General features: G+C 40.5%; 1 protein-coding gene across 14 annotated transcripts in view; it reads right to left on the bottom strand.

The window, feature by feature from the left end:
* MAGI1 (membrane associated guanylate kinase, WW and PDZ domain containing 1) overlaps positions 1 to 15,796 on the bottom strand; it is a 1,064,730-nt gene that overhangs the window by 320,108 nt on the left and 728,826 nt on the right. For all 14 annotated transcript variants that reach the window (XM_085624690.1, XM_085624691.1, XM_085624696.1 and 11 more), the window contains one exon: positions 13,662 to 13,781. In XM_085624690.1, coding sequence (XP_085480816.1) covers positions 13,662 to 13,781 — 120 coding nt within the window. The remainder of the gene's footprint in view (positions 1 to 13,661; positions 13,782 to 15,796) is intronic.

The raw sequence follows: 15,796 nt of genomic DNA, 5'->3' as shown, positions 1-15,796 counted from the left end.
GCAAAAGGTACTGTACTGTTTCCATGATCCCCGAAGGGTCAGCATTGTCAAGTTCAGTGGCTGTCAGAAACCATTCTCTTCCTGGTAGGCTAGGGGGGCTTATGGTTGCCCTGTGAGCTTGCTGGTGTATAGGCCAACATATCCTGCGGGGGTTTCCAGAATCAGTCCTGACCCCAATGAGGAAACGTGTAATATTTTACATTAGCATAAGCAACAGCCATTTTGACAGTGGCTTCCATTTCTTTTCCTTCATAATTGTTTCATCCTCTGCTGTTCGCCTTTTCACCCTGCTTGTGTCATCAACTTTAGTTGACCTCTTTCGACATGTCTCAGCAATGTACGTGCTGGGGGGTTTGTGGCTGCCGGTGCACCTGGTCTTAGAGGCTATCTGTTGATCGTTTACTGCTACCATAAGCATTCCTGCTCCCCCTCCCTATTTGCTGACCAAGTGGTCATCCATCTGCCCTTGTTTACGGATAGCTATTTCTGTGTTTAAACAGGTCTTTCCATTTCTGTCCATTTGCTTACATTGCAATAAAACTGTATATAAGGACGATGGTTTGTGAGTTCAGTGTACCTCCTCCTACAATACGAGTGTGTTGTGTGGAGGTGGTCCCGCTCATGAGTGATTAATAAACTTGTTGTTTTACTTCAGCTCCAGTGCCGATATCACTTATGTTAGTCCTTGGACCCCGTGGACGAGAGGATGACCCTGCACCAGTGTGCTCACTTTTGGGTACATTTCCACACCAAGCCCTTGGATGTCCATATATACATAAACAACAAGAGGGAAACTAAACTACACAGAAAAGAAACAGCAGGCAACTCAACACTTCATGCCAGCAGTTTCCATCCGCAACATTTAATCAATAGCCTCCCTTATGGTGAGATGCTTAGGCTAAGAAGAATCTGTAGCTGTGAGGAAGAACTTAAAAAGGCCCAAATTGAGTCTAAACAAAGATTTCTTGCTCATGGTTATAATACCCAAGTTATTGATCAAGCTATTATAAAAACTGAAAAAATAAACAGGGAAACTTTACTATTTGACAGGTAATCGAGCAGTGACACTAAACTATGTAATAAAAAAACTGTAGAAACAGAAACCAGGCTCATTTTGACTTACAATAAGCAAGAAAGGCAATTAAGAGCTATATTAAGGAAACAGGATCACTTAAAATCAACAGCCACTATCAAAGACACGCTGCTCCCAAAAAGACCTGTGATTACTTTTAGATCAGTATCAATGAGCAATGCCCTTGTTAGCAGTAGCCCATAATTGATGGAGACATGCAATTGGCTCTCCTCCCAAAAAGCTTTTTTCAAATGCAAGGCAGGTAGGGCTCGTCAGTTTGGCATCAATATGTCACCCCATTTCATGATAGGCGTACCAAAATACACAAACTTCTCACCTGCAAGACAGAATTTGCTGTGTATGTACAGGTCGGTTGTGCTACATATGGAGTACCAAACTGCAGGTGCATAAACGCATCTTACAACATATTCGAGCAATAACCAACTCGGATCCCTTATATCCAGTAGCGCATCATTTGAAGGAGAAATAACAATCTTAGTCTCTTTAAGTATTTTGTAATTTACAGTACCAAAATGAAGACAAGGAGGCAATGTAGAAGTAATACTACGAAGAGTTGAGACTAGAAGTATTCTAAATCTAGCCAAAAGAAAATCCTAATGGGTTTAATACCGCAAAAATCTTAACACATACCTGTAGCAGCTGGTTTACAACCTTTTTTCCATATCTTTACCTCACAGCTTAGTCCCTAATCATTATACTGGCCCAGTTTCAGTATGGGGTTCGTCCTCTAAATTTTGATACTTGTAATAAACCTCTGGTGTTTGAGATTATATAGTTGACACTACTTTAGCACTTAGTCACTTTAGGGGATTTAATTTGGCTGTAAAATTCTGCCCACATGGGCAGGACTGAAGCAAGACATAGGTCACAATCATGGAGCTCAAAGGATTGAGCTGCCACAGACTATTTGATTAGCCTAGAAGACACAACAAGGCAACACTTATTAAGAAAAAAACATCAATCAAGAAATTAATAAATATGGTAAGATTACTAACAATGAATTAATAAATAGCACCAAATTGAAATGTACAACAGGCATTTTGCACTTTATAGTGCAGATTTTGCACAAGTGTATTACTGGGCTTTAAGACCTAAATTAATTAGGGCAATAGCCTATATTGAATTAAATAATTAAGCCTATTTTGCACAAATGCGTAATTTTGCACATGTGTGACTTATTAATTGGTGCCGCTATGATTGTCATCGTTAGTCATATTTGTTTTTAACAAGAAGAGCTCAACAACTTCTTCCAGTATAGGTGTTGGTTGTTTGGTAATTACATATACACTCTATTTTTTTTTTTTTTTAATTTGACAGCAATTTTTTAAAAAAAATAGAATAACAGAATTGTGCCCAATTTGTTGAGATATTTCATCGTCATGTTACAGCTAAAGTATGCCCCTTGCTTTGTTTGGAAGTATTTTTTCTATATTTATGGAAGTAGCAAGCACGCTGTCATTTTAAAACTGGTGTAAATCTCGCAGAATGACATGTGATCAAGGTCAGGTTCAGCCGAAACAAGTCATTGCGGATGTGTGAAGAATAAAATAGCACAAGAATTCTCAGACCGACAGACAGACCTCTGGGTAGTTCTCAAGTTTAGGTGGAAAGCAGCTCCAGTATAGAGCACTCTCAACGCCCGCGACTCTAAATTTGCTCACCTCAAATGTCTTTTTTTCTATCAAGGTCTTGAAGCGTGGGATTCTGACAGTGCTATTCACGCAGAGATAGAAAGGGACAACGTCTTTTACCATTTCTACAGCAAACTTTTTAAGCATAAGATTAATACAGTGCAGTCCTTGCCGCGCTGTAAAATGGCCAAAGCCTTTTACCACTCCAGGCACAGTATTATAGCTTTGGATTGGTAAATACCATCCATGCCAACCTGCAATGAATAAAAGCAACCTCCGACACATGTTTCGCTCTCATTCGAGCTCTTCAGAGAAGTATAGCTTTGTCCAGACACAAGGGAGCACCCAGTACAAGTCAAAACAATTCTCTTTCAGGAATAGAGTAACTCAAAAATTATGCAAAAAAAGAAGTACAGTGCTATCCTTGCGAAGCTGTAAAATGGGCGAAGCCTTTTACTTGTCCTTGTTAGAAAAGCAGACATTTGAAGTGAGCAAATTTAGAGTGTCGCTGGTGTTGAGAGTGCTCTATACTGCAGCTGCTTCCCACCTATATATATCCACACCAGTCCCACTTCAAGAATGGGCCCCGACACATGCTCCGAGGTTCAGGTAAAGATTTATTGCTTCTTCAGGCATAGAACAAATGTCCTGTAAAATGCGGTGAAACGCTGGGCAGACGCGTTTCAGCCTGACTGCTTTCTTCAGTGCCGCTACACACACACACACCTATATCTATATACACATACATACATATACACACATATATATACACACCACACAAATTGCTATAATTTACTGACTACCAAAATTGCTTTTACATTTGGAAAAATGCCCTGCCATAAATAGAATGGTCGACAGGAATCTTATTTTGAGAACAGACATTAGGCCTAGATTAAGCTCACTTTGGACTTAAATACAAGGACCAAATATGAAAAGCAGCTTGCAGTAAAAAAATGCATTATACACTTTAAAACTATATGCAAATTTTGCACACATGCTATTTTGCCCACACACGCCTAAAACGCATATTGTTCTGTTTCCTCGCTGCTCTATTTAAAGAGTAGTTTGAAATTATTACTATGTATATGCGGTGGCTGTCTCTTTTTATGCATTTATAGATATTAAAAAGATCAGACATTAATGTAAATAAGCACTGCAGTTTTTTTATATACAACATGTAGCATGTCAAGCTTGAATGAATTGCAGTCCCTGATGTTATTGGCAATTGAATTATACACAGTTAATATGTTGACAACAACAAAGCCAGCCTTCCAAAAGTCTGTCTTCTATGTTGTGGTGGTCAGACATGTGTAAAAGTAGTTTCGTAGTGCGAACTAGGTCAGGCTTTGCCAAAACGCGTCAAAGCGAACTATTTGCAATACAAGTTGGCACTTACATATAAGAATCTGTTTCCCGGGGTTTTTCTTTTGGATTTATCGCTGTAACTTTTGTGGAGATACATCAAACAGGATCACATTTATTAACACAAAAAATGCATTTCCTACAAAAACACAATCGTAACTATAACTACCCATTAGCGCCTGCTACTGGGTAACATATATACATGTATGTGTATGTATACATCATCTTTTCCATACTTTTTGTGGCAGTCTAATTCTGAAATGGTATTGTCTTGAGTATATTATATATATATATATATATATATATATATATATATTACCTACTGGCGGTCGCCAGTAGGTAGTTATAGTTAGGACCCCTTTTCCATAGGAAAACCTCAACATTCTATTTTGAATAACTTTGGCGCCGGTCGATGAATCCTCGCGAATTTCTCAAAATAGGTGGGGCGCTACGCTCCGCTCCTACCCTGAAAGTCTCGGGGGGATCCGTCAAGCGGGGGCTGAGATAAAAGGGGGGTCCCAAAACGCGTTTTCCCCATGCATTTTTCCATAGGACCTTTAGAACGAGCTACAGCCCGAACGGCTGAACAGAATTACTCGAAATTTGGCAGAGAGGTAGTCCCTAGGTCAAGGAAGTGCCTTTTGTAGGTTTGGTGTAAATCTGTTCAGTAGATTCTGAGAAAATAGCCTTTAAATCAATATATATATCTGAGCCCGCTTACGGTACGCTTACCGTACGCTTACGGTAAGCTTACGGTACGCGTACGGTGGCGTGCGCGAGCGCGATTCTGATTGGCTGTTAGATCTTAGTAAACATTCGAATCGGCCGAAACCAGGAAGCGGCGGCCGCCATTTTGTGTGTTTCACTCAGAAAAAAAAGTGAAAACAAGAAAAGGGGGCAATGAGGAGAGTTACAGACCCCCTTACATTTGTGAGGGGGTCAAAGAAGGACTGTAAAGTACAAAGAAAACATTTATTGATTTTAAAAAAAAACACGGGGTACGCGTACGGTAAGCGTACGGTAGAAAAAAAAATAAAAAAATAAATGAAATTCAGATTTAAGTGTTTAGATATTAGGGGGCTCTAAAAAGAGCCGTTGTGTTTATGAAATGATTTTTTAGTGGTACCTACAAGTAAGTACCGATGCAGAGTCTAAGGTTCAAGAGGAAGACTCAGTTCCCTTCATCATTGAAGTGCACACCATCTCCTCTATAAATGTCTTGCATGTCATAACGCAAGTTGTTGTGGTAAATGGCACCCATACCATAGTCACGGAGGAAAGCAGAAACAGATTTGTTGACGTGCTTTCTTGCTTTGTCATCGCACCGCGTGCCCACCGTGCGTGCACGGCACTAACTGCGTAAAGTGGGCGCGCGGTGCGCGAAGCGCACCGCGTGCTCACTGTGCGCGCACGGTGCGCGAAGCGCACCGTGCGCGCACGGAACGAACTGCGTTAAGTGGGCGCGCACGCCACGAATGGCGTAAAGTAACTTAGCATTTAAAAAACCGTACAAATTCACTGAAAAAACCATAGGTTTCACACACGTTATAGTTAGGAATTAGCATTTAAAAAACCTTGCAAATTCACTGAAAAAACCATAGGTTTCACACATGTTATAGTTAGCGGAAATTTTACTGATAAAAAACCAATGAAATTCCCCCGTTATAGTTAGTGCAGGCAACTATAACTCACGCGACCGCAATCTTCTGCTGATGACATATGTGTCTTTATGAAAAAAAAATATTTGTAATATATGTATAGCTAAAAATGTATGGAAGAAGACATGGGCAAATAAGTGTCTAAATACAGTATTAGCATCAGCAGAGGATTGCGGTCGCGTGAGTTATAGTTGCCTGCACTAACTATAACGGGGGAATTTCATTGGTTTTTTATCAGTAAAATTTCCGCTAACTATAACATGTGTGAAACCTATGGTTTTTTCAGTGAATATATATATATATATATATATATATATATACACACACATATATATACATACACACAGACTTCTGAATTAGGAAACAGGAATCTCTGGTTAGTTCTCAGATTTAGGTTGAGAGTAGCACCTTTTTAGGGGCACCCTACAAACTTGACACTCTAGATTCGCTCACCTCAACTACTTTTCTAGCAGGGGTTTTAAGCATAGGATTAGAACAGTGTCATCCATAGCTAGCTAAACATGAAAAAAGCCTTTAACCACTCCAGGCACCAATGGTTAAAAATTCTGCCTTTTTTTGCAAAGTTTCATGAAGATTGTCAAAGTGGCAAAAGTTATCAGAGAAAGAAAAGACTCTTCGTATGTAAACTCCGACACAATTATAACTGCACAGTGATGATTGCCACTGTGTAATATAACCTTAGTTGTTAGTGAAATATACATAAAGTGATGTTACAGTTAGGCGACGTAATAATAATACGAGGACTAACATCTAAAACTCCAAAACCACTAAAAGTTGCCAGTTATAATTTAGTGAATCAACTATAGCTTGCAAAGCCTTCATGAACGGCTTATGACCTCACATATTGCATCACTCATGATATGTTAAATGAGAATTTATGACCAACAAAGTTATTATTCCATAAACTCATAGGATTTAAAAAGAAGGTTAGTAGTGAAATTGCCTACGGTCATACAGCACAGTATTACTGTATGTACATGTGTGGTTGAAAAGTATGGAAATAGCATAGGGTGTAAAGACATCTTTAAGGTGTTACTTTTTTTTTTTTTTTTTTTAAATGAGTCCTTGTGTCATTACACTCAACTAAAACGTTACTTTAACCTTTGTTTTTTCAGCGAATTTCACCAGTCATATTTGCTAGGAGGAGACTGCACTTTATCTTGTCTGACAATCAATGACATCAGTAATCTGATACTTTGATCAAGATGGAAATCGACTTGGTTATTAAGAGATTCATGCTTAGTACTAGGAATGGTTCATTTACAACCCAGGATAGTAACACACACACACACACACACACAGTCATCTTAAGGATTTTTGGGGCCCTGGGCACAACATATTTTGAGGGCCACTGTTTAGAATACCTTTGAATTTTATATTACCCATTTGTTGCCAAATGAAGCTCTATGTTGAAAAATATTGAATTATAAGATAGTCGTGAGCTAGAAAAAAAGGTTCACTTTCTGTGGGGGGAGGGGAGGCCTTGGAAGGTGGGGGCCCTTGGAAGGTGGGAGCCCTAGGCAATTGTTCACGCCTTACAAAGTCTGCTCGCACATTGATCTTTGTGAGAAAATCTTGAGTAAGAGACTCAAGTCTTTCCATTTACCTCTTTCCCTTATTCAGCAACGCTATATTTCTTTATTGTTTTTACTATTAACTGTACAAGCCTTCAAACCAGGAGACTTATGATCATGTTAAAACAATAAAACGAGATTCCCAACAGTCCAAAACTTTCATGCCTTACTAGTCACTGAAAATTATATCCTACAACGGTTGACGTCTTTCATCAGCTCCAAATGGCATTCCATTCAATCTTCAAAACAGTCACAACAGGTATCTAAATAGTCAACAAACAGACCTAATACCAAGATACCACAATTCTTCCTTAGCCCCTTTCACACATGTACTTCTTGGCATATGAACATTTGGACAGTAGCATAATTCTCTGGTAAATATCGGCCATGCCTTAGACAACTTATTTCAGCTTCAGAGGGGACCTCAAAACATTTTCCATCATTTAACCCGTTTTCATGAACCATGTGCTTTGCCCTCAAGTCCCCAATGCAAGCAACACTATTTTGAGATGATTCAGGATAAACATTTATGCATTTATTAGTTAGTTGCTGGAAGCAAATACACCGGTTTCACATTTGAAGTTTGCATTCCATACATTAAAGGCCAAGATCATGATGGAAAATCTGGTAAACAAACAAAACCTCCTGCATACATACACTTCTAGAAACCAATACACCAGAGACATTTGACAAGTTTCTAGTGGGCTTGGAATAGGACATCTCTTGGAGGACTTAGAGTGGTAGCATGCATTGGCTGCACCTAAGGAAACAGCAATTACCACCACATTCCAACATATTCAATTAAAAAAATTGCAGAGTTTATTACACAAGAGAAAAACTGTGGTGTATTAAAACATGACAATCACCTCCATGCCTCCGATGTCCTGTTGAATACGGACTTGCATTGCTTAGTTTTGTGGGGTTTTGGGAGGTGGCAAAAAGCACTAGCAATGAAGTGATCAATCAATCGCGACTTCTAAAGCCTGGCTTATCACCCAATAGGGTATACAGGCGCTTGCAGGCTTATTCTAACAGCCAGATCTTGAGAACCATTCGAAATTCCAGAAGTGAGGCGATGATCAGGAGGTGCGTGGGGAGGCTGTTCCAGGTCTTTACTGTGATGTGGGAGAAGGAGCGTCCTAAAATTCTGCTTCCGTAGATGCTGGGAGTATGGGCAAGAGAAAGGGAGGCGAAGCATGGTCTTCGACGGTTGGTGGAAGTTCAGGTGGTGGTTTTTGTCGGCAGATCCTTTGTTGTGTAGAACCTTGTGTGCATGGGGAAACAGTTTGAATTGGAATCTCATCTGTACGCGGAGCCGTTGGCATTGCCTGAGGTGCGGTGTGATGTGGGTTCATAAGGGAAGGCAGAAGACTAGGCTGGCTGTGGCTTTCTGTATGGTCTGAAGTCTCTGTAGGAGGTGTGCGGTGATTCCAATGTAGAGAGTGTTGCCGTTGTTCAGTTGGCTGGTGATTAGGGCCTGTGTCACGGCGCAACTCATGTGTAGGGCTAGTCACTTGAAGATCTTATGTAGCATGCGCAGAGTGAGGAAGCAGGTGGCGGAGACAGAATTGATCTGTGATTTCATGGTGAGCTTGTTGTCCAGGATGATTCCGAGGTGTCTGGCGAGCAACGGAGGAAGTGGGTGCAAGAACTAGGTCTGATGGCCACCAGGAGTCATTCCATGTGTTGCTGCTATTGCCAAATGATCAGTACTTCTGTCTTGTCTGTGTTCAGCTGCAGGCAGTTCTTGATCCAGTCGGCAACGCGAGTCATGCATCTGTGGAAGGTGGATCTGGAGGTGGTGGGGTCATCGGCGAGTGACAGGATGAGTTGGGTGTCGTCTGCTTAGGAACTTACATTGAGACTGAGATCGGACTATGCTGGCCAGCTTGGTCATATGCATTGAAGATCATGGGCGGAGGGATGAGCCCTGGGGGGGACACCGCAGGTGCTCTCCTTGGATTCAGACGAGAAAGTTTGATCCTCTGGGTTCTTCCGGTGAGGAAGGAGGTGATCCATCCGAGTGCGTCCCCTTGGATGCCGATGTGGTGGAGTCCTTTGATCAGCATGTGGTGGGATATGGTGTTGAGGGCTGCGGAAAGGTGGAGGAGGCTCAAAGCTGCTCTCTCTCTTCGGTCGAGGAGGGTTCTGATGTCGTTGGTGGCTGCATATGGGGTGGTTTTTGTGCTGCTATTGCTGCGGAAGAGTGGTTGGGAGGCGTTGAGTAGCTGGTTCTGCTCTAGATGTGTCATGAGTTGATTGTTGAAGATCTTTTCCAGTACCTTCGATGGGAATGGGAGCAGGGGGGGATTGGCTGAATGTTTTTGAATTTGCTCGGGTGGGCGCATTTTTTTTGATTAGTGGTCTTAATTTTGGTGTACTTTCAGGCATTAGGAAATGTTGCGGTGGTGACAGGTGTTGAGTAGGGTGGCGAGTTCCTGGCCGATCCTTTGGTTTCCGAGGTAGAAGATGCGGTGCAGGCATGGGTCTGTGGGAGCTCTCGTGTGGATGGATTTCATGGTGGAGGTGGTGTCCTGGGTGGAGAGGATGTTCCAGGTGTGTAGGTCCTGTTGGTTACGGTGGTGGCGCATCTGTCAAGGAAGTCCATAGGTGTGGGTTGGGGTTTGAAGTTTTTGTATATGGTTGCGATCTTGTCGTGGAAGAAGTGGGCGAGTTTGTCGCACAGATCCAGTGAGGTGGTGATGTTTTCACTGGCAGCCGAGTTGGAGGTTATTAACAATGTTGAAAAGTTCCTTGGTGTTGTTAGCGTTGGTTTCGATATGTGTGGCAAGGGGCAGTCTTCATCTTGGGTCCCAGATGAGCATATTGCACTGTTAAACAATACAGATCACCTTGGCCACTAGAGATATCAAACTATTCCTTGAGGTGGGCCAGGTTGTTGCCAAATATGACATTGCTCAAATTCATGATCACTAAGCTTTCAGAGCATCGTGAAACATGGCCTAGATGAATCTAGGGTTAAAGACCCCAATATAGAAAGCGAGGAGATGTCCGCCCAAACATATCGGGGAAGAGGGGGCCAGCCTGGGCCCAATACTGGGGAATTGATGGTTAAATTATACCTTTTGTTTGCCAGCTGTTGATTGTGATCGATTGTTGCATTTGTGGTAGTGTTTGTAATCCAGATATATTATGATTGCATGCTCTAGAGAGGCGTCTGTGTTGACTTTTTATTTACCCAACAGTTAATATTATTAGCTTTCCTTTTATTTTCTTACAGATATATAAACCGTGGGGCCTTCAGTAGGTTGCCTACTGTATTTCGTATACTCCTTTACTTGTCAAAATGAAAACAAAGTTGTTTTAAAAATGTTCTTGCAACTGGTGCAATGAATTTGGCAGCTACTTAAGCACCTAAAATCAATCAATCTGAATCTCTAATTAGTTTATTTACAGCTTTATTTGTGGTTATTATTTGCCAAAATTCAATCCTTAAGCCATCTCAAGTTCCAAACATGGGTATTTAATTGTTGAATTGTATATAAACATTTCAAGTAATTTCCAATTGTTTATTAGCACAGTCCCTTTACAGTTTCAAGAAAAAGCCGACGTGTTTCGTTCAAAGTTGTATGAGAGCTTAAGTTTCTCCGGAGCACATCTGTGTTCTCGTAAATGATTTCCAAATATTCATCCTAAAACAGCAACAACAAAAAATAACCACCCAAATTTTTTAAAAAAAAAAATACAAATCTACTTTTCAACGGTTACATTTTTATTTGACACTTAAAACGCAGATTGCTATGCTGAAGCCCTCATTAGGCGGGCTGTGTAATAGGCATTATACGGAGTTCAGACGTCACACTGCGTACTACCAGCCGCCGAGGGGGAAAGGCATGACACTCACTGCAGCTTCAATTCGGCTTAGAAATTACAACGAAACCTGGTTTTCATTCTTCTGCCCTGTTTTTCTATAAGAGCAGTGATAGCAAAGATAACGTCTATGCATGAGTCAACACACTCTGAGCAACAACTTTTTTTTTTTAGTCTGACTTGTATTAAACAGATTCTAAAATCTTTTTGCAACAAATGTCTCACTGCTCTATGATGTGTTTAATTTTGCACAAGACATTCGACAGAAAATGCTTCATGTATGGTAACATGCTATCTCTTTCATCTGAAAGAGCAACACACCAGAGATCTAAGCAGTTTGTGGGAAGGGTGATGGTGAAATCACGTATTACAAGGAATAAAGTATCCCTTGTCATTCATTATAAGGATATTGAAGGTCAAGTTCCAGGACCTTTCAGAGGAACTCAGGAGAGTTCTGTGACCATATAGAGGAACAAGGTTAAGTAGAGGGGCCACGCCCATGAATGCATCCAGCACCATATATGACTATAATAGGTGCTTACTGGAGGAGAAGACCAAAACTTTATTTGAAATTATTTAGATTCATGCAAATAAAACAGATTTAATAATTAACTTCCTTTTAGAAGCCATGTTGTGAAGATATAAAAATTGTTACGCTAGATCCAATTATTACATGATTAAGTCCCGTCCGTAAACAGGTCAAGACATTATGTGGTATTTTTCCGCTCATGCACCCTCCCTCGAAGAATCTTCCCATTTTCACATTAGAGTTGAATTATAAATAGAAGTAATTCACAGTCAATACTTGAGTGTAAAATGCAATACGATGACCAGGACAAATTACCCTACTCCACAATTAAATCATGCATCGATACTTAAGCAACAATTACAATTGTTCTAACCAATTTAGTGTCAGAAAACATCTGTGCAGACTCCATCAGCAAAAGGGCAACAATCGGAATCAAACTAACTTTACTCCCTCAGGAGCACTTTGGAGCATATGGAAATTATAAAAATTCCAAGTAATCTTTATCCATTAGCTATTCCCTCAGTTGAGCAATCAAATGTTTTAGCTCACCATTTTTAATTAATCAACATATTCAGCACTTTTGAAGACCGTAAACATTTAGACCTAAAAAGCATCGTGCATTGCGCACCACCAGTAACACACCTTGTTCCTTATGTAATTTGACAGATCTGAACAGTCAATGGCTATTCTAAGATGTAATTTCAGCAATATGAATCTGCACAAATATCTAAATTGTGAGACTGTACAGAAGATACGATTTACAGGTTAAAGTGCCGAAAATGCGGACCTTGGATCCTAGAGATTCAAGTGCTAATCTTAAATTTGACACTTGACCAATCTTTTTGCAATGGTCAGTAAATTCTTGCATCTTCTGGCACCGTAATCTGTCAATATATCCGACACGAAGATATAAATACAACTTTATAGTGCACTATCTAGTATGGCCTAATTTATCTCTTGCCATCACCAATCCCCCCCTTCACATTCTCGTTTGTATAATCTGATCGAACTGTACTCCATGCTCCATATGATTCTACATAAAACAAGCTTCTCCTGCTTCAATACAAATGATCTCTGCTCAGTAAACGCTTTCACCTTGCAGCAATGTTCATGTTGTATCCAACTCCTAGAAAAATAAATCTTCTTGGTCATCGCTCAACAGTCTATCCAATCAGACAGATGAACGGTATAATATTGCAATCATAGGACAAGCTAGCATGGTAATCTGAGCATATTCACAATTATTTGAGATGGCGGAAACTTACCAGGACAGTAGGGGCGAAAAAAAGGGGGGGGGGGGGGGTGAAGAGCTGGAGTTATCTATTAATGGACAAATCACCAATACTTGTTCAAAGCAAGCAAATGTCTACATGTAATTCACTGCAGGAATACTGTACTTAGCAAATGTCCTTCACATGACAATATTGATTCCAGATCATCATCTGACAAATGCAAAGGGGTAAAGAGAGACCTCCTGACCACTACAGTTTTCTATTCTGCCTTATGCACCCTCAATGATAAGAAAATCAATAAACATGTAAAGGAATGGGGAGGTTATTTGCAACTACTTACCCTCCGTCACTCGGGCCACTGTGCAAATAATGGAATTTACACAGGTTTTAGTACGTCTCTTCAACCTCTTACCAATTCTATGTATTTCTTAGTTAATCACTAATTATTTACTAGCTTAAATATCCTATACCAATTTAGACATTTGACTAATCCTTGGAGTATGAAGATAATCCTGTGATGTCGAAATTGCGTTGAGCGAGATGAAAGTTGATCACATCATTTATTAAGGACTTTAATTTCTTTACAGATCATCAAATTAAGAATGAACGAAGTGTGTGGTCCTTTCTTGTTTAGACCACACAAAAGGGTGTTAACAACTTAAAAACACACTATTACTTGCCAGTGATTGTTAAATATGCGGCTGTGGAACACAAACACCATGTATCATACCTTCGTAAGATCCAACTTCAAGCAGAGTTCCACTCTTTTCAAGCTCCCAAAACTCTGAGACACTTAGAAACTGATAGTCCACATCAGGCACTTCTCCTTCGCGGGGAGGGCGTGTTGTGCCTAAAAGAGAAAACAAAACAATTAATTAATGATAATTATATTTGTATAAAGTAACCATAATCACATTAGATTGATTAAAAAATACAAACATAAATATAGCTTACGGCATGCAAGAAGCGTCCTCACAGTAGTGTGTAGCAAAACTAAGTCACTGTTTAAAGCACCTGGGGTGACTACCAAGGAAACAAATCATCTACTACACATCTATTAGATAAACAAAACAAAAAAAATCAAGCGGAAGTAACCAGGAAGATCAGTCACATATGAAACACCCACAATGTTCCAGTCATGAAGCATCTGTACTAGTTCCAATCCTGGCAGGAATAATGTTAAAATTGCTTGCCACAAAGCACCGAATTATGGAGACATCAAGGACCAGATCTTTAACTCTATCCATCAAATAACTTGATTGCCCAGAGGCTCGGTACAGTATAGTTCATTACCATACATTAATACAACCACAAGGAACAGGTTCTTTAAAGGGTCCTGCACCAACTCCAATACACTAGTCTTCAGGAAATAAAAGCCCATCATTCCCAGCAACACACGTGCATCAAAAAACAATCTGGTAGCCTCTTCCACGAAATGCTTGAATATCTAAGAAGGAATAGAGTGGCACCCCATATATATCCAATGCACCATTCCTGTTGTGCATGGAATATAGCATTCTTATTTCTGAAACTTAGATTTTAATTTTATCAATAAAAAAAAGGTTAGGGGGCGTCCTAATCACAAAGCCCAAATGTCTTCTGCCTATAGGTCATCGGGAACAAAAATCCAAGAGTGTTTCTATTGTTAGTTGGCAATAGTCTACCCATGTCTCAGTACCATTACTGGAAATAATAAAATGGTAATGAGGGGGCAACATAAAACCAGAATTGTGTTAACAGAGAATGCAAACCAAAACATCTAAGTGAGAGATGAATAGATGGCCTCTAATCAGTATCTTTCTAAAGAGATATGCGTGGGTAACCAGTGCAGCAGTTTTTACGCCAGTGTATAAAAGAATGTTTCTCTAGCATTACATTAAGAACATTTACATAATAATAATGGGAAACTCAGTTTTCAAAATGTTATTTATGTTGACACAAGAGCTCCTGCATTCAAATTCACATCTTCCTTTTGATGTTCAACAAATGGATGGCCAAGTATTCCTTGTTGACTCTGAAAATCATCCATCAAATGAATGTGAGCATGGAAGCCCCTGCTGCTCCCTTAAAAGGTCACTGCTCCTCCTTGGCGATTCCTGAAGGATTATGGTCATTAGCAGTGCAGGAGTATATTCAGCTAGACCCAGAATGCAGCAGCTATTATTGAGCTTGGTCCAGGCTGTCCCCTGCGAAGTATGTTGAATTTGTCCTGGTGTAATTAGCCGGCACTAGGACACCTTCAGCACCTGCACAGTGCCGGTTTTCTGTTGGGAGTGGACCATAGGGCCCGCCATCTCCAAGGATGAAACCGTCCCCATCATGCAGTCCATTAACTTAGGGGCCTATCAGATCCTTGCCCCCACTGCATATTTGCCAAAGGAATTGAACCATTAGCTCAGTGCTCACTCAGATACTCCTTGCAGACAGAAAGAGCACAGGCAGTATGACCATCCTTCCCGCCCCCCTGCTCCACATCTGTGGAGTATAGCAAAGATCCATCCTCAGCTCAACCCTACTCAATGTATAATTATCCAGCTTGCCAGCATTATCCACGCACAGGAATTCACTGTCCCACCCTATGCTAACAACACTCTGCTACCTCTCCGATGAGACAACACCTGGACCAAACTCACCTCCTGCATAACCAAAGTCATTGACTGATTGAAAAACGGTCTCAAACTAAACATCGATTAAAGCAGAACTTTGGGAAGAAGCCAGCACTGTGGAACTCAATGTGGTGGACGGCTGAACTCCAACAAGATCTGAAACCCATCTCCCACACTAAGAACCTCAAGATTGTAATCGACAACCAATTCAACATAACAGCCCAAGTCAATAGTCACTGCTTTCTACTGCCACACTGAG

This window comes from Triturus cristatus, chromosome 9, assembly GCF_964204655.1.
Source record: "Triturus cristatus chromosome 9, aTriCri1.1, whole genome shotgun sequence".
NCBI lineage: Eukaryota > Metazoa > Chordata > Amphibia > Caudata > Salamandridae > Triturus > Triturus cristatus.
The sequence above is the reverse complement of the archived record's forward strand: the minus strand, read 5'-3'. Positions and strand labels throughout refer to the sequence as shown.